The sequence below is a fragment of the Rhea americana genome, unplaced genomic scaffold (assembly GCF_003343005.1).
Source record: "Rhea americana isolate MKP2758 unplaced genomic scaffold, rheAme1 scaffold_354, whole genome shotgun sequence".
NCBI classification, from domain to species: Eukaryota; Metazoa; Chordata; class Aves; order Rheiformes; family Rheidae; genus Rhea; species Rhea americana.
Window position 1 is genome coordinate 186,253 of NW_028186484.1, and position 24,940 is coordinate 211,192.

At 49.2% G+C, this 24,940-nt stretch overlaps 1 protein-coding gene across 1 annotated transcript; it reads left to right on the forward strand.

The window, feature by feature from the left end:
• The first annotated feature begins 786 nt into the window (after nucleotides 1-786).
• Nucleotides 787-14,286, forward strand: ASB10 (ankyrin repeat and SOCS box containing 10). The gene is made up of 5 exons (XM_085312022.1): nucleotides 787-1,364; nucleotides 6,097-6,364; nucleotides 6,949-7,453; nucleotides 8,971-9,084; nucleotides 9,343-14,286. Exons 1-5 carry the CDS (start codon nucleotides 1,064-1,066, stop codon nucleotides 9,526-9,528), a joined length of 1,374 nt encoding a protein of 457 aa, XP_085168148.1. The 5' UTR covers nucleotides 787-1,063; the 3' UTR covers nucleotides 9,529-14,286.
• Nucleotides 14,287-24,940: the final 10,654 nt, after the last annotated feature.

Genomic DNA, 24,940 nt, shown 5'->3' on the forward strand with positions numbered 1-24,940 from the left:
TCTCCCAAGTGACCCTCAGCCCCATCAGTTGTAGGACTGGGCAGAGAATACCTGATTCCMACTAGCTTGAATTCCTGTGGTGCCTGATGATTGGGTGTTGCCACTGCTGGTGCTCACAGCCTGCCWGTCTGGAAGGTTCTCTGCATGTTGGCAGTGATACAATGATTAGTGGCTTAGTTACAGTGGAGTAATTTAAGGGTAAGCAAAGCTTAACCAGTTACAACTCTGTCCAACTGCCACAACATCCTACTTAATGGGATCCATCTCACATCCCAAAGAGTGAACTGCAATGACTGAAGCAGGGCAGGGGATTTCAGCAGTATCTTTCACCCTTCCAAATGTGACCTAGTATGGCTGGAGTAGTGGGTGACACAGCAGAGGTTACCCCACTCAGAAGCCTGAAAACACTTGCCAAGCTCCTGGTGTTCACACAGAAGACTGTCTTCTCTTTCCCCAGGAAACTTGTTTCRTTTTATTCAAGCTGCTTTTCCCAGGTTTTGCTCACATGTCTCTTACTCTGCTGGACTGTTTGTAGGCAGCCAGCCTCAATGCATAATGGAAATGCTAAGTTCCCAAGAGCTGGAGTTTTCCAAAGGGAAGGGATCCGTATGCAATCCTTGACAACTTTCGCTACTGCTTCTGCTGCAGGCCTCTACCTAGGTACCCCTAACCTTAACTCTTCCCCCTCCCCTCCTTTCTGTTCTCTTTTTTCCTCAAGGGGAGGCAGAGTGCAGTGCAGCGCAGAGACTTTGCAGGGCAAACTAGCAAGCATGTGGGGGAGGTTTCAGGACTGCCTGTTTCCTCTTTCCCATTCCCAGCCTGCCTTGGAGATTAACTCTCAACAACTGATGAGAAACTGTTGCAGAGAGGGGAGGAGGTGGTGGAAGAGAGCTGCCAAGTGGAACTATTTATACTGTCTTAGTCAGGCCTGTGCCCGAGTCCTGCCAGACATTGGAGTGCTGGAACCTATAAGCAACCTACAAAGGACACAGCCTTGAACTAGAAGCTCTGGGCTGCAGCAGCTTGTTTACTGTGAGGTTCAGGCTTGCCCCATGTGTTCTCAATGATGGACTGCACCTTTTCCTTCAGCTCTGCCACACTGTGCTCACTGCAGCTGGACGAGGAGAAGCTGGATCGGTGGAAGTACTCTCAGGCAAGACACAGCGAGGGCAACCTAAACCCAGTGGGACGGAGATGCCAGAACAGCCGCACAGAGCCACTGGAGTGTCGGGACCTGCTGGTCCAGAATGCACTCTTCACTGGGGACCTGGAGATGGTTCAGAAGTACTTCACCAAGGGTGCTGCTATCAATCTCATCATTGAGACCAAGGGTGATGAGCTGCGCTGGACTAGCAGGAAATTTGGTGGGTATGCAGGGCTGAGATATTTGTGATTGGGAAGCCCCCAGGGTGGGGATGAGAGAAAGAGCAGAGGCATCTGGGAGAAGTGTTGGGAGGAAGTCCCAGTCATGGATACAGGGTAATGGAATAGGGATGCGAGGGAAAAGAGGGTTTTGGATAAGGAAGGAGCTGGAGAAGAGAGCTGCAGAGCAAACTGTATCAGGATTGTTGAAGGTGACCAGGAGCAGGTCTACTGAAAAGTGATGAGAACAGGGTGTTTGGGAGGAGTCTTGGGGAGGAATAATCTCTGAAAAGACATCCTGATACTGCTGGGATGGATATGAAGTATGTGTGAGGTGGAGAGTGAACACTTTAATGAGAAGACATTGAGTAGCATAGGTATGCTTTTCATGCCTTATGCCTTATTGGGTCTATTGTTCTAGTCCACTAAGAACTAGAGTCTGTGACGTGCTTTGGGAATAGAAGACAGGACTTAGCAGTGCCCTTCACTGCTGTGGGCAGCTGTTTGGGAACTAAACTACAGTCACTCAGTGTAACTATTGCTGCTGCTGTGGTGACATCCAGGGGTCAAGCAGCACCATTGTGATCCCTATTTCAAACACTGACTTTAAGAGCCTGTGGGAGAGTTAGCATTGATTGCATGAGRGGCCTTTGCTCCAGAACAGAAGCATTTGCACCAGGCCTAGTTTTGCTTTCCTTGCATCCTGCAAGCTGTTTTATTCTGGCAGACAGGCTGGATRGGGTAGGGGGCAGGAATCTGGTCTTCTAGAGAGATGATAGAAGCAAGCCTGTCCTGAATGACAGGAGGTAGAAGCTAGTCACCTTTGGTGCTTCCTTCCATCGATATACCTCACTGTACCTTCCCCCCAGATATGTCTTGTGTGTACTACACTTACATCTGTGCTCTTTAGTCCCTTTTGATTAGGTTCTTATCAATGTTATCTATGAACGTYCAGTCCTGTAATAAATCACATAACTAATGTAGCTATGTCAAGGAAAGAGATGTGATTAGAAATGTGGAAGGCCACATGTTCTTGCTGCCTATCTACTAGTAGTGCACTGCAGGCACGCAGAATTTAAGATGAGGAGTGTCAAGTATGAAAGGGGAGTTACTGGGAGTGTTTGCGCTACTCTTTTCCCCAGAGATGATGCTGGTGATGAAAACCTCAGTGTGCGAGAATAGCAGAGCTGTTGATAAAAACTGCTTTCCCAGAGGCGTAGGTTCCTTATATTGTCCCAACACTATATGGAGGATATTGATAAAGCTTGACCCTGACTGTTTTTTGGGGGTCCAAGCTAGCAAGAGACAAACAGATGCAAGTGCTGATACTCTTGGGTGCTGAAGGTTATTTATTGAGTGCCAAGGTCTGTATACCCAAGGTTTTAAAATTTCATAGTCTATGTAGGAAGAAAAAGACAGGAAAATACTACTTTTTGTTTAACTAAGACCACTTTTCAGAAAAATATTAACTGCACTGTTTAACTCTGAAGTATTCCTGTCTTGTGCTGGGCTGACAGACCCTTTAAATTTCTGTCCCAGAGAAAGCAGAATAGCTTACATAAAACAACTTCATCCAGAAATCGCTTTTATCACCAAAGTAACAAGATGTGAAAAACTCAACCAAACAACTCCATCCATCAAGCATAGACCACAAATGTACTGCAAGATTTATTGAATAGAGATAYAAAACAAAAGCCAAATGCAAACCTACACGCTACCTAAGGCTTTGGTCCCTGACCTGTAGGGACTCTTTCCCAAAACCTATCCAATAAAAAACCCTAAAGGTAGATTCTGGGACTTGGCCTTTCCCGAGGCCAGGAACTRATATTTGAATATCCCAACTGATATTTGAAGGATCCCAGAGGAAGTCTAAGTTGAACAGTGCTACTGACACAGTCTCACACAGCCCTTTGTCTCTCTGGCAGTGCTCTTGTGAGCTGGGAACTCTGGCTCTGGTTGGATACCTATTTATAGCTTTGGGGAAACTGAGAATCCCAGCAGGTGAGGCAGTCTGCAAAGGCTTCCCTCCTTTTACCCTTTCATGCACTACATTGTAGCTAGACTAGTTAGTGGGAAATCTGCACAGACAGAGGATGCTGGAGAATGTGAGCAAATATACAGCTTGGTCATTTGTTTTCCCTGCTGAGAAGGGTAGAGTTCTTTATCTTGTCTTTCTTTCTCTGGTCCTCCAGATAAGCATTGTTTGGTCTATTGTAGTCAATTAACTCGGTTTATAGCTGCATGATCTAAGTAGTTCTATGACAGGATTAATCAAATACTACAGTTTCATTCAGTTTGATATCTGCCATAAAGCCAGCTCTGCTTTACCACTGTGCTGGGTGGTGCCCTAGTTGTATAACCAAAGCAGGGGCAGGAGCTTGTACAACCAAGCTCGGATGGTGCGAAGTGGTCTCTCAGGGTGAAGGAAGAGCAGTGAGGAAATGTAATGGAGGGGACTGTCAGAAGATAGGAAAAGGCAGTACTAAAACTGTACAGGAACTCTGCAAGACAGAATTTGAAGGAAAAGTAGGATGGGTTTCAAAGTAAAATTATCTTCTATGTTTTTACTTCACTTGTAATGGAACATTTCCCATCCTTGCACCTATTTATACCTGTCCTTTGGCTTTAAGCTTTGATAAAAACAATCCTCTGATTTGTTTAAAAACCTGTCTAGTGCCATGGGCTTGGGTTGAACCAGCATATGGGGTTGGAATGTTGGAAATAAGTAAGGAGGCAAGGATTGAAAAACACACACTGTTGGTGTATGGAGGCAGTTGGGTCAGGCTGTTGTGACCTGGGAAGCAATTGGGTGATGGTAGTCTACTTGTTAAATGGAGGCCAGAAAACAAGACAGGTGCAGCAATAGAGTGGTTGGGTGTGAGACTTTTATGTGCTGCCTGTCTCCTTCTCTACCCTTCAGGCTCCTCTCCTGCCCTGCCTTGTATGGGGCCTTTCCCTTCACAGCCAGTTGCTGCAGAGGTATTGCTGCCTGAGAGAAGTGTCCTTTTCTGCCTCTTGGCCAAACATTTGGTCACAAGGTTCCCCAGAATAGAACAGCTGAGACCTGAGCTGTATCTAGCCTGGGCCAAGCAGTGATGCGGCACATCCCTACTCTCTGCAGAGTGTACACAGACAACCATACAGTGCAGAGCATAGGGCACTGGTTGGGCTGTGCCACAAGCTCAGGTGAGAGAGGCAGCTGCAGATCAAAGCCTGATTCCTACCTAGAGTCTGAGTACTGTAAAATGGGCAGCATCACAGGCACAGGAGACAACAATCAGAAGCCCATTTGCACGCGGAAGGTGAATGGCCATGCCCAGGCCTACTGGCAGGCACTGCTGACAGGAGATCAGGGGGTTATGGCAGAGATTCTCAGTAACCCCCAGAATAACCTGAGTCCCAGCTCTGTGTTTGACACCAGTGACCTGGAAGAGTGGAAAAACTACCGGTTCAACTTTCGCTGGCTGAGTATGTCGGGGACAGTGGGGCAGACAGCATGGCCTAGCTGGACGGAGGCTCAGATCCTCTTGCTTATGCTGCAGGGCATCACTATTGCTGGATGGAGTGTTATGGGCACTGTATGGGCTATGGAGGAGAGGGGATAGGAGTAAGAGCACTGGGAATTGGCTGGGTCCCCCTGCGCTGTTTGTGGGAGACTGTACCTGAGTCTTGTAATGCAAGCAGTGTCCTGGGGTACCTGGCTCTTCCAGCCTGGGAAGCTGCCTGAGCTTCTCCACCCAGCAAAGGAGATTCAAGCTCCGTGTTATATTGCACCTGTGACCATTCCTGTAGCCTGGCTTTGTGTACCTGTCCTGTCTGTGTGTATCCTGTGTTGATTACAGGACTGCTGATTCTCTTTGTGGGTTATGCTGGGCAAGGGATTGTTACAGCTCTGTGTTTGTATCCATTGGGATAGCTGCATTTGAATCTAGCCTTTCTAAATAAGGGTCATGCCATACTACTTCTAGGAGAAAGGTGAAAGGGATGCAGGGTTGAACCTGTCATGTAACTGGGGACACAGTCCTCCAGCCCAACCTGGAGAAGCTGCAAGAAGCATGACTTCAGGGAGGACTGTCAGCATGATTTGGGCTGTAACAGCTGCAGGCTGTTTGTCAGCAGACCACACCAGTTCAGCAATTGTTCCAGCCAGGTCAGAGTCTTTGAGAGTTGGTGAGTTTCAGCTCTCTGCTCTGTCTGAGGCCCCATATGCCCACCTTTGCRGAGGCTTGCTTATCTATGTCATACTCAGGGCCTGAATCTCCTATGTGCATGCCCTGGCAGCTTGCTCCCATATCTCCTTGTTTTACTGCCTATTTTCTTGTATTTGTGGTGCTTCATGCATGGTGCTCTTCCCAGCCACCTTGCTGCTTCCAGCCCTACCTGTGCCCCTGAGTCCTTCATCTACTCTGTTCCTGTCAATGAAACCTTGCAGTGTATGACTGAGCTGCAGAGGAAAACAACAGCCCCTGCAACAGCCCCTGCCCCAAGGCTCCCTGGGAATGTGACCATGTAGCTTAAAGAGACACCCTCTTGACCTCTGCTTTTTACAGGCCAGTCAAAGGGCAGGGGACTTGTGGGAAAGATGCTGGCAGGAAGAGGTAGCCCTTTGAAGGGAAGCCTCTGTTTCTCAAGAGGGAGTGTATGGCAGGTACCATGAGAGAAAGGGCAGGTCTGGGCCCAGTGCTTTCATGCACTCTGTCTGGACATGCATCCCTGACCCCTCTTTCCCTGCAGGRCTGTGGTCTCTGACCTATGAGCAGGAGCTCACGACGCCACTGCACATCACCGCCAGCCGGGGCTATGCAGACTGCCTGCAGTTCCTGCTGCTCAGGGGTGCTTCGGTCAACTTTGCACCAGGGGGCAAAACTGCCCTGCATGAGGCTTGTGCGGCCGCCAGTACAGAGTGTGTGCGCCTGCTACTCAGCTTTGGAGCTGACCCTGAGGCTGTCTCTGAGGATGGCTACAAGCCTCTGCATCTCTGCAAGAGTCCAGACTCCAGCGAGTGAGTTCTGTCTGGGAGGCCATGGTGGACCTCTTTCCCCTACAAGCTTCATCCTATGCAGGAGAGGTCGCTACTCATACCTACAGATGGGGTAGTGGTTGCAGCAGTGGCTACTGCATAGGGTGGCTTTATGGTATATTCCTGGAGCAGGTGCCACCTCCAAAGACTAACAGCTGCCTGCAAGCTCAGTCCTCAGAGCTGATGCAGCTGAGCCTGGTGCTGCTGTCTTGCTGTCCACCAGCAATGCAAGGCCTACAGGTCACACTGTGAAACTCAGTCCATACAGTGTGCAGACAGGCCTCAGTGCGGGTGTGTGGGAGTGGACCGTGGGTGTGATAACACCTATTAAAACTCTGTGGAGAGTTGGCTACAATTAGGGTGACAGCATGCTTGCTAACCAGTCCTCCTGGCTTAAAGCCTCTGCTCCAGGGCATGGGGAACAGGGGTTTGGGGATTCTTTGGAGAAGTGAAAGCCATGGGTTGGCACAGCTGGGTTGGGGGGGGGGAGGGGGAGGTGCTGGAGGGGGTAGGGGGTCAGGTAGGACAGTAGTTAGTCTGTCACTAAGTCATCTTGGGCCACATAGGTGTGTCCAGCAGCTGCTGCAGCACGGTGCCAGTGTGAACAGCCGGACAGAGGAGGAAGATGACACAGCACTGCATGTGGCAGCACGGCATGGCTTAACAGACCATGTCCAGCTGCTTCTGCACTATGGGGCAGAGCTGGAAGCAAAGAATGAAGAGGGACAGACCCCACTGAACGCTGCCTGTGCACAGCCCCATCAACCCCAGGACATGGAGCGCTACTACAGGGTCTGCCAGCTTCTGGTGGAGAGTGGTGCTAGCATCAATGCTGCAGACAGGGACCGCCAGCACCCCCTTCACTTGGCTTGCAAGAATGCCAACGCTCAAGTAGTAGAATTACTGTTGGCCAAAGGTGCAAACGTCAACATCATGAACTACAGTGGCAACACGGCACTGCACARTATCCTGCAAGCCACTGCCTACAAGCTGGACCACCAGCCAGAGCTTGTAGTCCGAGCCCTGCTCAACTACGGTGCCATCCGCATCTGGCCTGGCTCCCTCCTCAAGGTGCAGGATCTCCACCTTTGCTGAGAGCAGGGCAGGAAAGGAAGACAGTGAACACTAAGGCCCCTATGAGAGCAAGGATGTCCCTACTGCAGCAGGGCTTGTCTCTGCCACCTTGCTGGCTCTCTCTCCTGCCTATCTCTTCCCAGTTGCTGGGGGAGGGGAATTGTTATGGGATTCCCTGAAGCTTTTTCTTGGGCCATATTCTTCTGTGGGAATCTCCTGCTTCTGTTAACACTGTCAGTCTGCTAGGCTGTGTGACAGCCATAGTCTCCCTAGTCATTTGGCCCAGAAAATACTACCCCGTTTCCTCTCTGGGACATGCACTCCAACTCATGCTGTCTCTTCAAGACACCAGAAAACAAAGGGTTAATTGCTTGTCTTAATTCCTGAGCAGTGCAATAATTACCCAGCCTGGAGATCAGCAGATTGCTCTCCCCTTTGGGAAAATACAGGAAAATCAACAATTAACACTAATTAATCTCCTATTAACGCCAGATAATGAGGATCACTCGTACAGCCGGAATAGGCACTGACAACTACTGCTGGCCTGGGCCCTAGGGAGTGGGAGCCAAAAGCCAGGGGGGAAATCCACCTGGGTGCAGCTATTCACGGACGGAGTCTGCTCTGAAGGCCATAGTGGTGGCATAAGGTGCACAGGCACCATGTGTCCCTTGCATCTATGTATGGTATAAAATACAGGCATGGTACACACCAGAGATGCCCTGTAGCATAGAACATGTATGATGTCCTCCTGGGGCTCTGTGTAGCAACTAACATGGGTACAGTACTTCCTGGGCCCCACACTGCACACTGCACAGAGATGTCTCTGCAGCCTTCCTTGGCACAGGCACACTACATCCCCGAGATCCACGTGCAGCACTCAACAGAAGCACAGTATGCTTTAGTCTCTCTGCACACAAAATAGGTGCCAGACCTTGCCCTAAAACAGCTCATGTTCTAAACACAATTGTGAGGAAAGGGGCCTGGCATAAAGCAGAGTAGTGGTCACTTACAAGTAATGTAGGTTCGTAGAATCAGTAAGGTTGGAAGGGACCACTGGAGATCATCTAGTCCAACCTCCCTGCTCAGCAAGGTCACCTAGAGCATGTTAGACAGGGTTGCATCCAGGCGGGCCTTGAAGATCTCCAGAGAAGGAGACTCCACAACCTCTCTGGATGTGGTGAGGCAGATGAGGGGTGGGGGTGCAGGTCTATATCCCAGCTACATACCTCAGTTCCTGTACCTGGGTAGAAGTAGGGACCTGGCTGTGCTGAATGCAACCATAGTGAATGTGTTGGCTGTTGGCTCAGTCCCCATCTTTGTAGGACACTCTGAGAGCTGGAGTGGTGCTCTGGGTCTGCCCACCATTAATGACATTGATTCCTCAGGACAGAATGAGGGAAGGGCTATCATTCCCTGGTCATTTTTTGGATATATGTGGCTTTTTTAGTACATAAATGTGGGGCCTGCAGGACCTTGACCACTTGCTGTGTTCATCTGCCTTCTCCCTGGCACAGGTGCTGCAGTACTGCCACACCTGCCCACGTGTCATCGAGGCTGTGATGAACAGCTATGAACATGTGCGTGTCTCTGAGGACTGGGTGGAGGCTGTTCCAGCTGAGGTTGTACAGGTGACAATGACATGCATGCTGCTGACTGGAGAGGGTACAGCCAGGCTACCCTGGGCAGGGTGCCAGAGGGGGGATAGGATCAAAGGACCTTTGGGTCAGAGTGGAGGCTTGCAGGGCAGAGGGGTGGTGCTGCTGGGGAGTAGAAGTGGATGTGCTGTAATAATTAAGGTGAAGATGTAGCTGGCTCTGGCTCTACCTCTCTGCTTCCAGGRTATCTATAGCTTTGTCTGGCTCTGATCTTCTTTTCTCTTCCTGTAGAAATACCCACGTTTCTACCAGTCACTCTTCTCCCTGGAGCAAAGTCCTCGCTCCTTACAGCACCTGGCTCGCTGTACACTCAGGACCTTCTTGGAGGGCCGGTTGCTTTGGGTCCTGTCCCAGCTGCACCTGCCAACGGCCTTGCACCAGTTCCTGCTGCTCCGCTTTGAGGATGTTCTCTACTAAGGGATGGGGCTTGACTGTGTTTCTCTGCATCTGTGTTCAGTCCCTACCAGTGCAGTCTGTGCCAACCTAGCTAACCCCCTTCCCCACCTCCCACCCCACCATGTTATCCTTCCCCCAACTTGGTTGCCAATTCTTCCACCATGTCCTTGTCAGCTAGTCCTTGCCAGTTCTGCCTCATATACCTATTTTGGAGCTCTCTGTTTACCCATGCTAACAGCAGCAAACTCCAGATTCACTAAGAAAAAYAAGAGATGGGGATTTGGGCATTTTGTGGGACCAGAAGCAAGTATTCTGCATTGATCACAGTGTTAGTTGCAGGATACCAATTCACCCTATCCCAAATCTGCAAACTCTAGTCTAAGCCAAGCAGCTCTAGTGCCCAGGGCATTTGTTGGAATACTTCCTTTTATGAAAGCATTTACAGTTTGACAAAGGTGTTTGGAATAAAACCCGGACTTTGCTTATGACTACCAGAGTACAACTTCTGCCTTGCGTTGAAGGCTGTCTCTAATAGGGCCTGTGCATGTGACATGCCGTGCATAGAGGAATGTAACAGGCATATGCACTCTCAGACGTATGCATTTGTCTGCCCTTCAGAGGGCATGGAAGAATGTGTGGTGGGTGTGGGGCTGAAGCCTTCCAAACAAGCACTTCTTATGCAGGTACAATGTCTGAGATATTGCCTCGCGTTGCAACTTGGTGCCAGAAAACAGGGCTTGTGCCTATGCTGAGGACCTCCATGTGGAGGACAGGCATGCTCAGTGAATGCTAGTCCACTGGGTATGAAGCAGCCAGTCCTTGTGACAACCCAGCCAGCATCTACCAGAGCACAGTGCAGGCCTACTCACTGCTGCCTGGGCTGCACCACACAGTGGACAAGGTAAAGGGTAACATTTCCTTCTGCAATTTAGAGACAAGATTATAAAGAGATTAAAGCATCAGCCACCCTAAAATGGCTTGCTGGAAGCTAACCTCATTACCAGCTATAGTGCCTTCACCGGCTGCTGCTGGACTGGCTGCCCTGGGCTGAGGCTGCTGGCTGCTGACAGCTTTAGGCTTCACAGACTGACCTTGCACAGTTAACTGTCCACTACAGTTCTGTGGGTGCAGCCATGGAGTGTGACAGGCAAAAGCAAGTGTGCTCAAGGCTCTTACAGTCACCTATGAAATGTCAAAGCAGGTCTAAAGACACCTATTTTTCCCTAAGGCAGAGCAGCTGTTTATGCAGTGGCTTTGCACCTAGCAGTGCATGCCCACTAATAGGACATTTTCCTGCATGCTGGAGAGGAGCAGCATTTGCTATCTAAAGAAAGTCCCTGACATAATCATTCTTATATCTGTTTACCCTTTCTTTCAGACAATCCATTGCATTTCATCCAGGAACTTGCAGGGTAACACTTAGGAAACAACACATTATAAATATTCTTTAGCTTTCTCTTTTCTTGGAGAGCATGACTTGCATCAGGAATGTGTTTTATGGATTCTTGCTAATGTTCATCCAATGTATTACATACTGCACTGTTCCTACATCATTTCTGATAGATATTGTATTAATAGCCCAGAAAAGAAACTAACTCAACAGATGGAATGTACCACTGCTTTACCTTTGTGTCAGGGCTTAGGGTTTTTTGTGGCAAGACTCTCATACCAGTGAGGTCATAACTGAAATAGAAGTTGAAGCAGAAGGATGGGGAATAGTTTGGCTCCATTTTGGATCTCAGCCTGGAAACTTTGCTTTACTTCTTCACTGACACTGGATGTATGAAGTGGGAGGTGGAGAAGGTAATTCTGCTGTGTAAATCCTTAGCCTAAGGGTGAGACCGTGTGTGGGTGGCAGGCCTGTCATGGGAGGATGATGTTGGTCTGGGGCAGGTGTAGTCATTTTGTTCATGACAGCTTCCTCTGATGAAGCCTGGTGGTCTGCAGCCTTGCCTTGGGCAGAGCTCTTGGTTTGTCAGTGCTTGCACTCCTTGTGCGTGCTTGCTTCCAGTCCTGTTGCTGTCAAAGTGCAAGGATTAGTGGCCTTTTGCTGCTTCTCTGCTGCCATGTCAGCACCACAGGCGTAGGGTGCCTTTGGAGATTAGTTAGCAGGAAGGGCTGAGTGCCTTGCCACAAAACAGAATTGCATCTCTCCAGCCTAAGGATATTCCACTGTTAAACAGTTTTGGGAAATGCTAGCTTTTTGGGGGGCACTACTTTGGGGCAGGGCAGATGGGGTGGTTCAGAAGTGTTCTGGATTTTGATGATACCAGTCACACAGCAGTGCAGGGTAGGGGTCCACCCCGCCATGGCTCAGCAGAACACCACTGCAACTTGGTCTATGGCTTGGCAAGAGGAGTATAGCACCACACTGGGAGGGGAACCAGTTCCCACACATGTATGGGTGCCTATCGCTCTCAGTTCACTGTAGTCAGGGCTTGTGTTGTTTATGCAGTGCAAGATGGTGACTATAGTGCATTCAAACCACACACCAACTTCAGTCATCTGGGACTGTTTCTGCAGGTATAAAGGCAGAGGGGATATTAGTGTTAGGATCTTCCAAGGGAACAACAAGCAAAACACAACCTTTTTTTTCATGCAATACAATTACACTGTGGGGCTCTTTGGTACAGGATTTTGTGAAGGCCGAAGACTTACTAATGTTCAAAAAAAGAATTAGACAAAATCATAGAAGATGGAGTCATTGATGGTCATTAACCATGATGGTCTGGAAGCCACTTCTGGCTCAAGGAGTGCCTGAACTGTTGCTGGCTGGGAGAAGATACACTAGAACAGCATTGCAGTTTATTCCTCTTGGTGCACTGGTCTTTCAAGGCCTCTGTTAACAGCTACATCAGAGCCATGAAACTGGGACATAGATCTAAGGCTAAATAGTGTGACAGGCCTAGTAGTTCTGTCATCTTCTGCCTCTATCTGGACACAGGATATTGCTCTACTCCCCTGAGTATCACCACCCTACACAGCTGTCTACGCTGCTCTGAAGTAGCAAGCTTGAAATAACCATGTGAGGTTCAGTGTGCCAACAAAAGTTCATCTCTTGGATGCACTGCACCATAAATACAYGTGATAGGAACATGTGTTCCTAAGCTTACAAAAGGTGTCAGCARCACAGTGTGGTCAATAGAGGAAGTTGGTCTTGGAGGCCTGTGTRTCCAGTAATATTTTTGTGGTGTGGAGTTAGCATAACTGGAGAAGGTTTAACAATGCTTTTTATGAAGTCTGTGGGCAGGGAGGGGAGGTGTTGGCTTGAGGTAACAACATACCAAGACTGTGTGCAAGTCAGGGATGAGGRGAGCAAGAGAGATAAAACTTTCGAATACTCAGGATAATACTCCCTCCCCTTCTCTTAAACGTCTGCACTGCATTTACCTCGAATCAGAAGCAGAAAGCCAGCCTGATGTCACCTCCTTCCAGCTGGACATGCTTGCATGACCTTTTAGAGTCATCTGTTTATGGGAGCAGGTCCTGCATTCTAACTCCAAAATTCTGTTCACTTTTCTGTAGTCTTAATTTTTAGCCAAATCATGTATGTGATTTAACTCAGTTATGCTAATCAATTAGCAGTTGATTTTTATAAACATTTACAAGACAAAATTAAAAAGGTTTGATGCTCCTGAGCACATATTGGCAATAAATCAAGGTTTCTTTCTTTTTATCAGGCTTTTCAAAGGGAMGTTTCTAATGCAGGATTGAATGCTCTTACTGGGACAGGAGTTGTCAGCTGCCCCAGGTGTGAGGGCTGCAGTTCTCACGTGAGAYGTTATTAGCGCAGGGGCACATGACTCATGCTGTTACCAAAGCCACAGCCCAGAAACACAGCTACACACAGGAGGCCCCTGACTGCAACCATATCCCAGGGTCCTTGAATTTACYGGTCATTTTTTGAACCCTTGGAAGTTTATGCATTACTGTATCCTTATGGCAAGGAGTTCATACTTAATTGCACATTGTGTTGGTAGCCTCCTTTTATTTGTTTTTATACTGTCACCTTCTAGTTTCGTTTAATGCCCTTTAACACTTGTATTCAAAGAATCTATGAGCAAATCTAGTCAGTTCCTCCTCCTTGTGCTATTCATGATGTTGCAGATCACTCTTATTCCTTGCCTTGCTCAGGCTGGAGCTCTCATCAACGATGGCACTCACCATGTGGAAGCTGTTACAGTTATGTACAACTTACTTGTTGCAGTGTGGGTGAGAAATCTGCTCAAACTCCTTGGTTATCATAGAGTCAYATTTCATGAAATTTCATTTCACAAAAATATTTCACTAAATTTGTAGGTTTACCAAAAGATGATATCAGATTGTTTGAAATCATGTCATGTAATTAAAAATGCTAGTTGACATTAATTTGGGTTCTAGCTTTTACTAATTTGSCCAGAACATCCCTTGGCTGCTTGTCTATGATTGCTTTGGATCTATGTTGAACTAACTGCTCTATAGTTTCTTGGATATCCATATGATCATATTTAAATACTGGTAAGACATTAGATTTTTTTCCTCTCAGTTATCTTAAGTTCCCCAGTGTGCCATGATTTATTAGAAAAARAAAAAAAAAAAAAAATGGTTCCATGAACTCATTAGCCAATGAAATACTCTTGGACGCAAGTTATCTTTCTGCAGATTATGAAAATTGTTGCTTTAACAGTTTGTCTTTAGCATCTTCATTAATTACTAATGGAATAAGAAGTGGTATTTCATTACTACTGTGAAATATGAATACTATCCATGGTTGTTTCAAATACAGAGCAGAAATATTTATTGAGGTCTTCTGCTTTGTTTGTATGTGTGTGTATGTATAAAATAGTATGTTCATACACAGGAACCAGGGACTGGTAYACAGATACTGCAGTCCATTGGACTCTGCTGCTAGGGTATCCTGCACTGGGGTCCACATTTCAAAAATGCTGATGAATGAGCTCAGAGAAGAGCCACAAGAGTGAGTGATGGACCGCCAATGATGCCAGCAGCAGAGCTCAAAGCAGAAGGGGCCATGCCACTGGGACCACATACCCCTCACACAGCCATGGCACTTGCCTGTCAGTCCTGGATGTGTGGGTGAAACAAGCTGATGGCACCCTGCCACAGCCTTGTGGGCTACCGGTGATGAGCCACATCGCCATGCTGAGGTCCATCGCTGGCCCCCAGACGTTACCAAGCTTCCCAAAGAGAGGTGAGGTGCAGGGCTTGTTGGGGAATTAGTCCAGCATTGCTGGTTCTTCCAACCAGCGCAGAAGGTACAGCTAGATCCAGGCTGCAAATTGAAGCTGGAAAAGCACAGATTAGAAGAGGCACATATTTAATAGCAAGGGTAATTAATCTAATAATTACCTCTTAGAATAACTTATCATGGTGAGTGTAGTTTTTCCATTTCCAGTATTTTAAAAAATCATCAGAAAATCTGTCTTAACCCAGGCCAGAATTCATCCTGATTAGTGCTTTGTCCAAGTCCCAGAGAGACCAGACTGTTTAACCACAGTTCTGTCATCCATAGTCCTGACATTCTTCCGCATGGGTCTACCACTGGCCTCCATCACTGCCGGGACTGTATTTGGCCCCAGGGTAATTAAAGAGTTTCACATTTCCTTTAATGGTTCTGTTCACTGACACTTCGTTGACATCTCTGGCTTCCCCTCAGTTTCCTGCACCATGATGGTGGCAGTGCTCCCACCTGGGAAGCCTATCTGTGATATTCAAATTGGGGCTCATTGACTCATGGCAAGAGGAGCCTCAGTCTTTGCCCCACACTGCAGCAGCTCCTCCTGGAGCCATTCATGCAGAGCTCTTTGCTGGGCTCCTCCACAGCTGCTTTGGAACTGCAGCAGCTCTCCTGAGTGCTGGGGGCCTCTGGAGCTTCCTCATCAGGAGTGCGTCTCCACGCGCTTCCTGCAGTTCTACTCCCAGCTGGACACCCTGCAGTGGGTGCTGGTGTCCTGAGGTGTATGTGCAAACCAGGATGAGCACCCGCCTGCACATGGATGCGCTCCGGAATGGATCCTCTGCTCTGTTTCTCTGGCTCATCACCAGATGTCAGCAATGCTGCTCACATCCGCTCCTTTCCACCCACTGCCCTGTGTTGCAAGACTGTCGCTCAGGCTTCTTGGCCACACAGGCTTTGATCAGACTTAGGTAGGTGCATGACAATGGCCTGCAACTCTTAAATTGGGTCCTATGCCTGGTTAGCCTTGCTTTGATACCTGGAAAAATACTGTGGCAAGTAACTAAACAGTTTCTATGTGTCTGGAAAATAAGCTCAGTCAAGATGCAGAGTTGGTCAGACAAAGACTGCTTCTTTTTATACCTAGACAAAAGGTCCATGGAAAAGAGGTAGAAACAACAAATGTCATGTATCTTGAATCTTTTTAATTTCAGTTTAATATGATGTGCTCAAAATGAAGTTAAGGCAGGACAGTATGTAGTAAATTATTATTAGGTGAGAGCATARCTAGTCAGAAAACCATACTTAGAGTTATTAACAGTACTTGAACTCCTGTGATACATGGAGGGGGTTACCTGGAGGTCTGTCCTGCATCTGGTACTGTGCCATGGTTGCTGAAGACTTGTTTGAAGGAATAGAGACCATGCTTATGCACTCTGCAGAAGACACTGTGCTGGCTGGGCTGCAGCTCTAACCCCAGCCCCAGCTCCAGCCCCAGGTCAGCCAGCACACATACTGGGTTCTTCCAGAGGCCCAGCAAAGCCCAACTGCAAAAGCCAAGGTAAGGCCTGACCTGCCGGAAGTGGTGCAGGCTGCAGTCTGAGGGGTCAAACACCACATGCTGCCTGTAACCAGCCACATGCTGCTGGTCTAGACCAGACACGGCCATCATGGTGTGCACAGATCAAAGGCTGGTCCATAAGGAAGTGCAATGTTGGTCTGCTTTCTGGCAGCACAGTGACCACAGCATAGTGGACAGGCTGCAGAGGGACACAAGAACATCAAGAACAGTACGAAGTCAAGGAAATGACCAACACAAAGATCCTTGGGGAACTGGAAGGATGTATTTTGAAGAAAGGAAAACTGAGTGATGACACAATAATAGTTTCTAACCTTCAAAGAATTACCTGTAAAGAAAAAGAAAATACACTGTTCTTCACTTTCACAGTAAACATTGATGGCAGGGGGTTAAAATGCAGACAAGGTCATGTTAGTTTGCTCCAAACAAAAATGTTTCCTATGACCATGAAGGACAGTGACTGAAAGGAATCCTTTCGCCATGGAGGAGATGTGCTCACTGTTTCTGGGTGTAAGATGGGTGGACAAGCACCTGTGGATGAACATTGTGAGGAACACAGGTAACATTTGTCTTTCCTTGTGATGGGGATGCATGGAGTGGCCTCCCCAGGGTCTTCCCTGAGTGCCCATTCCTGTGCAGTGGCCACTGGAAGGCCTTCTGAAATCACTGAGTGGTGTTTTTAAATTTCTGTGCAGTGTGTGATCTTGGGTGGTTTTTCTCCTACTGATCTGCAGTCTGCTTAAAGCCACCTATGACTGAAGGAAGAGAGGCCTCTTCATAACACAGGGCCCAGGACTAACAAGACTATTCTTTCACACCAAGATCCCAGTAGGGTAGAAATTAGGTCCACTTCACCTTATGAAGTACCATATTCCTGGCTGAGGAAAGGCATACTAGCATTATTAGGGTAACAGCCTGTATTGTGGATCATGTAGCACAACATGCTCTGCTCTGACTTCTGCATCCTTGACCAGAGAACATTACCTTTCCTCCAGGCTCTTAGATCCTGAAGGATGGCTGTGGATCATATGTTCATACAGCCACCCATAGATGACAGACATCATGTAGCCATCTGAATGAAAGCATCTGCAGTGCCATGGTCATAGATCTGCTAGGTCATAGCAGTACACTCAGAAAGAACTTCTTCTAGTCTAAAACTGCAAGTGGTGTCAGACCCAGCTCTTGGGAGGGACTGTCTATTCATGGGTCAACTCTACCTACATTGCTTGAAGGCAACATGCACAACCATAAGGTTAGAAATTCCTGCCCTCTGGCATCACTCGCTTGGACAGGCACCTCATCCCTCCAACCAGGAGTCYGATACAGTGATGCACCACACTATCCTGCAGCCTGGGATTGCAATATACTAGGTGCACTGTCCTATGAACTGAGCTCTATCTTGCCTCTCAAAGGTGCTGCACTACCTTGAGCAGTTTTCTTTCTGGTGATGGACTCCCTTTGGAGATCTCACATTTTTGCTTGGATCTCTCTTTCCTTCTTGCCCCCTTTCTCCTCTCTCTGTGATGCCTGTTGTGCTTCCTGAACAATGTTCCTTGTCTCCATGAGGAACAGTCATGCTGCAGTCAAGGAGCTGTCCTGGRTGGAGTGGAAGTGTTGATGCTTCTAGGAGCGCTTATCCATGTAGGAAGTGAAGACAATTTTGCAACCCAAGCACAGATATTGCTTAGGAAATATTGCCAAGAATGCCCAGTTTTGGTCTGCAAGAAACCAAGAGCTTTCATCAGCATCATGTGCTAGCACAGAAATGAGACAGTACCAGGACCATGCCAATAAAAGTTAGCCCTGTCCCTCAAGAGTCCAGGAAAATATCTGAAGTGTTTGGCTAATATCACTTTCCCAGAGCAGGAGAAGTCAAAATCTGGGAGGTGTTAGCTTCCCAGAGCAATTCCCATAGACTATGTGAATGTTCCTACCTTACCCAGCAGTGAAGAAATGAAAAAGAGATGCCTTTGCTGGTCCCAGAGAAGTCAGACAATGGTGCCATCCTCCAAGCTGAACACTCGTATGTGCTGTGAGTGGACTGAGGTGCTCGCTCCACCTTCCAGATGAAGTGGTACCTAGTACTAGTCCTGACAGGCAGACCCCTTGGTGCTTACTCTATTTTGTACCTTGCAGCTTCCCAGCAGGCTGAGGGTGAATAAGTGCAACATGTCACCTTGGCTGTGTTAATGCTTGCTTTGGTGATTTGCCTGCACACCCTTGCTCACAGCTCAGTATCTGCTGAATAGCCTGTTCCTGCAGCACACAGAAGCTTGGGAACCCATCAGTGGGCTGGAGGGGGGGCAGTGACCTTTGTTGCTGGGGCCAGCTCCAGGACCAGGCTCAGGTGGTGAGGCTCCCAGTCTGGTGTCTTTGCTCATGTTCCAGGGGAGGCAAGCAGCAGATAGCCCTCCTGAAGACATCAGAGGCCCACAAAAGTCTGCACAAATCCATCCTGGTCATGTCTTGCGATAAGCTGCCCATGAACTCTCCTGGCAAAGGCCGGTCTATGTGGTTTTCTCTGGGCCCAGTGGGAGCAGACCTGAGCCTGTGGCCRAAGGGCAGCCAGGGAAGGAAGGCATCATGCAAAGGATCCCAGGAAGCTTGTGGTCACCACAACATGGTGGTGGGGGGGGGGGTGAGCTGAGTCTGTCATGCCAGCACTGCTACTAATGAGCTCTGAGATTATTTTAAAATGGTCTGTGCTGGAAATCTGTCTGCCCATGGTAGGGGTGCAGTGCTCAGGAGGGATTGCCAGAAAAGGTTGAACCCCTGAGTAGGGATGTGCTGCATTCTGTGGTAAGTCCTGAGCCATAGTGTGCTTGTTGCTCAATAGACCTGCCTCCATGAGAATGAGACTGCTTCATGGGTGCATTGCACACAATTTCTGCCTCACCTGTGGGGCCTGGGGCAGGAGGGCAAGGGGAGATGGTGCAGAGGTGCCTACCTCAATTGCTTCTTGTCCTGACTGCTGGAACATTTGGTTGGTGTCTCAAATGGACTGTGTGCTCTTTGCAAGCCAAACAGCCATCACTGACCAGCTATCAGAAAATGTCCTTTACTAACACTGTGCAGGAGTGTGTGACTGTGTGATGGGTGTTCCTGGAAGGCACTTGGGAGTTCAGCCATTGCAGGTCCTTCCTGGGGTCCTCTGTGGCTGGGAAGAAAACCCCTCTTTGTCAGCCTGGGAAAACAAGCAGATGAATCAGGGTGACCTGATTGGGGACTGCTCTGCTAAAGCATGGGACTCAGAAAGGTTTATGCACAAAGCAGGCCACTTCTACTGCTGATTTCATACAAGGCTTATCAAAAAGTTAAATACGTGGTGTTGCTCTAAAAGGCTAGCTGTGACCTTAAGTCACAGTTTAAAAAATGGACCTTCTCTATTTTAGAAACCCTAGCTGGGGCCAGATCCTCAGAAGTAGGCTCTTTTTGATACTCTGAGGTCTTATCTGTGGCAAAACTATGTACCTGGGGATGCTTTTTCTAATATTAATGAGGAAGATAGTTTCTTTTTGTCCCTATGGCCCTAATTCCAAACTCTGTTCCCCAAGCATGAGGGTGGCTCAGCAGCTGCTGCAGATGGGTTTTGCAGTGGGAAGCTGGAGATAGGGCAACTTGACAACAGAGTGAAGGCCTGTGAGACAGTATTTGCAGAGACAGTTGGAACCACTCAGGTGCTCTTTGGATCTGGATTGCCTGTTGTGGCAAGGAATGACGTATTAGCTGTTACCCACGGTAGTAAGTATACATAGCATCCTGGCTCAAGTAAGAGTTGTTTCATAGTGGACTGCTTCGTGGATATAGTSCAAGAGCAGGATCTATGCCCAAAATAAGCCTAGCTTCTGTCAGTAYGACAGTGTGGCCTCAGCTGGCCCACTCTCCAGACTTTCCAAACTTTGAGTAACTGATTTTGTAACATTACCTTAGTTTAAATATGTTTAGGGCTTATACTGCAGGAATGCCTAGAGGCTGTGACCAGATTCAGCCCTATTTTGCTAGCTTCTGTGCAGAAATCATAGGTGGAACTGGTGGAGGCATAAAGCTATGGTTGCAGGACACTTTCCTTTAGAAAGACCTGCTTTTGTTTACTACACAGTTTATTTAACTTTCACTGTTGTAGTTGTAGTTTATCACACTTTGTGCCTGCCTCAGAAAGAATTTTTCTCTTTGCAGTTACAGAAAAAAAAAAAAAAAAAAAAAAAAAAAAAAAAAAAAAAAAAAAAAAAAAAAAAAAAAAAAAAAAAAAAAAAAAAACAGATGATCTATAGAGCGAGATTAAGGAAAGTAGCTGGCTCTTGGCCTCCCTTTAGCCAACAGCTGCAGTACCAGGACTGTTCTCTAGGGTCCCTTCCTTAAGGCAGCAACTTACAGTGCAGGAAGGAGGGCCAAATGGATGCTTCTTGATCTGCCCAGCAACCTGTTACCAACTTTTCTGAAATTACAAGCCTCTGAGCATCACATTTTGCATGTACTGAGCAAGGACATTTTACAGACTGGTAGCTCTGCCTGTGCTGAGCAGTTTGGAGCCACTGTGCTAACCAGACAGGTCATGCACCATCTTTAGCAAAGACACTATGTCCAAAGGGCCAGTGGCTGAGCAGGACACTTGCCAATGTCACTTACTGGGTCCAGAAATGCAGGAAAATGGTCAAACTGATTTTCCTATGCTTACATAGCTGCAGCAAGAAACGCATAAGAAAAGATGAGAAGGACGAAGCCTCGGTAGCTCTAATGCAAAAACACAGACAGGAAAAGGGGTAAGAAACAAGGGCAGACTATGGGAAGGAGGTCCAATTTAAGCAGTGACATGATGGAGGAGATGGGAGAGGCTGGTCTGTAAACTGCTTAAGGATATTCTCTGCAGAGACTGGACTTGAATTCAGTATCCATGCCCAAGCTGAGTGAGATCGAGGGCCTAGTGCTGTGTCTGACAAACATAGAGCTGTGACCCAGAAACCCCAAAATTGAAGAGAGTGAGAATGGTCTCCTGCTGGGACACATTTTACCCCAAGTGCCTTATAACAAGCCCAATAAGGTCTTGAGAGGTATCCATCAACAATTGAGTGCACAGGGGAGACCAGGAGCTTTGCAAAATGCACATGCAAYGAATATTTCTTATATACCTGGTATRTTGGACAGTGTATCTTCATGGACATTAAGGGAACTTATGAGATAACTGAGAAGAAGGGGAAGAAACCAGATAAAATGGAATAGAGTGGCTCCCCAAAGAGAAGGTGTGTGAGGAAGGAGAGATGTCCAGGGAGTGTACGGAACAGCAGAGGTCTGAGCCTCAGGTGGAAGCCATGGAAACCGCATTTACACTAGACAGTGAGAAACTGTGGAAGATTAGATATAAGATACGGAACTAGAGAAAACCCCTGAAGGTCTAAGGGAGTGATAGGGTTATCACATGTAACCTGAACTTCCCATCCTTCCAGTTGGGTTCATCCTACAAGGGTGGGAACTGCCCCTTTGGGTGTAGGCAAGCCTCCTTCTATGTGGGAGCAGTAGTTCATTCACTAGCTTTATGGGTTTCCCTGGAAAGCTCACAGAGTATAGCAATTCTCTATTGCTCTCAGGTACCCTGCTAACTTACATGACTGTGTGAGGTGGGGGTCAAAGATATATGAAAGGTTCACTGGAAAAATGATCAAGTTGCAATTGCTCAAGAGTTAGGAAGTCGTTTGTATAACCTTGATTGGACTCTTTCGAGTACAGGTCCTGAAATCCAGTGACTTACACATGAATAGGCTTTCATTTTCTCCATGGCCTAATGAAATGCTTTGATAACAGTGGAATGAAACCAGTCGTACAAGTGAAGATGGTTCCAGTCTTAAGAAWCCTCTCCTGCAGAGACATTTGGTGGATGAGGTTGGAGAGATGGGCAAGGTCAGGTAAAGAAGATGGGTGCTGACCTGCAGACCCTGAGTGTGCCACTTAGCATATCACAAATGATCCCTAAGGTGGATTTCATTTAGATGCTAATCACTGCCAGCACCCTTCCTAGCCTGGAACCTGGGCTCCTGCACCAGACAAGAGGCCATGGCCTATGCCCTACAAGTGCACATTTCTCCTCTTGGGATGCAAGGGCCGTCAGTCAGGGGGAGGTATCTTCATCAGAGTGGTGGGAGGGGTTCCTCTTGAGGTGCCTCAGTTTTATGATTATTTGAATCTAGATGACTATTTTCACATTGATATTTCCACATTTTTGTTTCTCTGTGGAGGCAGGGCAGCTCTTGCCACCAAGAGATATTTCCTTGGGACTGCAAGGATATGCCATGGTGAAAGGCTTTGAAGAGCCTGTGCAGGCCTTTGGTGCTGATGGCACAGCTATACCCTGGGGGGCCATGTTGTACCTGTTTAGTGGAGAAAAGCTGAGGACCCACTTTGTCAGCCTGATAGACAAACCYTGGACTTGGCAGTTTAGCTGTTTTCTGGGAGGAACCTGCACCATCTTTGCAGCTGGCCCAGGAAGTCCTAGGTGTGTGTGCATGGAAAGACCTCATCCACATGCTCCACACAGGATTAAAGTACCCAGCTTTGTGGCTAGATCATCATGTTTCACATAAAACACATGATCCAAGGCTACAGAAAGATTTTTTTTTTCCCCTGCAGAAGGAATACAACTGCCGTAAAGTGGTGCCCCAGACCTGCCTGGGGACAGACTAGATGAGAAGGGTCRTGGGGAAATCCATGTATTCACACAGATGTCAATACAACCAGGGAGCTAAGCTGGAGATGTAGTGCACCTTTGGAAAGTGTGTGTCTGCAGGCAAGAGCATCCAGTGCTCCTGAGAGAAAAAAAGACTGTCCCTGGGTAGTGGCAGGCAGCTGCATGACTGTGCCACTGCAAATACAGTCTGGGTTAGTTTGGACATGACAAACGGTGGTATTTCTCAGTTTCTGAGTGCTTGAGGTGGTTACTCCAGTGCTGATACTTGTTTGAAGCAGGGCTTTGGTTTGCTCAGTGCTTTAGTATGTTATGTGCATGGTGAATATCCTCCCACAGACAGGAGCATAACACAGGTGCTGAGTGGGGGCATGCTCCATTTTAGTGTGCTGACTCTCTGTGGGGCTTGGGCCATGCTTTCCAGGACAGATAAGGCAAGAGCTGTGGAGCCGTAGCTGCTGCTTAGGAGCCTTCGGCTTGCACTGGTCTCACTTGCTCTGCTGACAGAGTTAATGAGCAGAAGGCCCCATGGCAGTCCATGGGTACATCTGTTAAACATGCTGTGAGTGAGTGGGTGGGAGTGGCAGAACCCAGGGGCTTTGTGCTATTACAGACCAGTGCAGGCTGTTAGTGAGTGCTCCAGCCAAAGGGTCCACACAGGCTGTGACTGCTGGGGCAGGTGCTCCCCAGGCACCCTGATGCTCCCCACACCCCTGCACCCCTGGCAGCGGCTGCTTGCTGGGTCACCCGCACTGCTGGCAGCAGCTGCTCGCTGGGCACCCGGGGCATGGGTGCTGCTGGCAGCAGCTGCTCGCTGGGCACAATGGTGTTCCCACGCCCCAGGCAGCAGCTGCTCATTGGGCACCCTGGGGACCCACACTGCTGGCAGCGGCTGCTCACTGGGCATCACAGTGCTCCCACACTACTGGAAGCAGTTTCCCGCCGTGTACCTGGGGCACCCGCATTGCTGGCAGCAGCTGCTCGCTGGGCACCACAGTGCTTCCGCACCCCAGGCAGAAGCTGCTCCTCGGACACCCCGGCAGCAGCTCCGCTCAGCCAGGGCTCCGCACTGCCCGCCTGGTTCTGCCCCAATGCCCCGCCRAACTGGGCACCGGGATCCCCCTTGAGCGCACGGGGCACGGGCCGCGGGGAGCCTCGTTCCCCTACTCCRGCTCCGGCGTCCCGTTCCCACCCCGACCTGAGCGAGAGCCGGGCCTAGCCCGCAGAGCGCGGCTCCGGGCAGCGCCGCCGCCTCCCCGGCCCGGGGCTCCCGCGCCCGCGGCGGCCGGTCCCGCGGAGACCTCGCTCCGAGCCTGCCACGGGGGCATCGGGGCGCCGGCCCTGCTGCCCGGAACCGGGCGGGCCAGACCCTGCCCGCGGCGGCGGCTGGTGCTCCCGGGCCGGGGCGGCGGCCCCGGAGTGGAGGAGCGCAGCCCGGCTCCTGGCGCCAGGATCGAGGCGCTCGGTACCTGGCGCGGACAAGTCCGTCGGGCCGCTCGAGGCCCGCCCGGTGCTGGGGTTCCCGGGGCGCTCCCCACCGGGCTCAGCGGTCCTGGCTGGGCCACAGTGCTGGCTCCCGTCACCGTACGCGCCGGCAGTCGGGGCCCGGCCGGGAGCGTCGGGCCGGGCCGGAGCCGGGAAGCAGTCGGGCCAGAGCAGAGAGGGTTGGGCCTGGCCCAGCTCGGCCCGTCCGTTTTTCCGAGCCCAGCCCGGTCACGGGGGCGGCCGGAGGACGGATGCGCCGCGCCGCGCCGCGCAGCCCTGTCCTGTCCCGTCCCGTCCCGTCCAGGCCCCACAAAAGCGTCCTTGTGCTGGTCCCGTAATTGCTAATCATCAATCACCATTAATAACAGCTGATGAGGCGGGAGGGGGAGGTGCCTTCCCAGGGGCCGGCCGCGCCAGGGGAGCGGGGAGCCCTGCCCCGCCGGAGCGGACGCTGAAGGAGGAACTCGACCGTGATGTGCGGAAGATGGATGAGAGCAGAGGGCAACACCCCCGCCCGCCT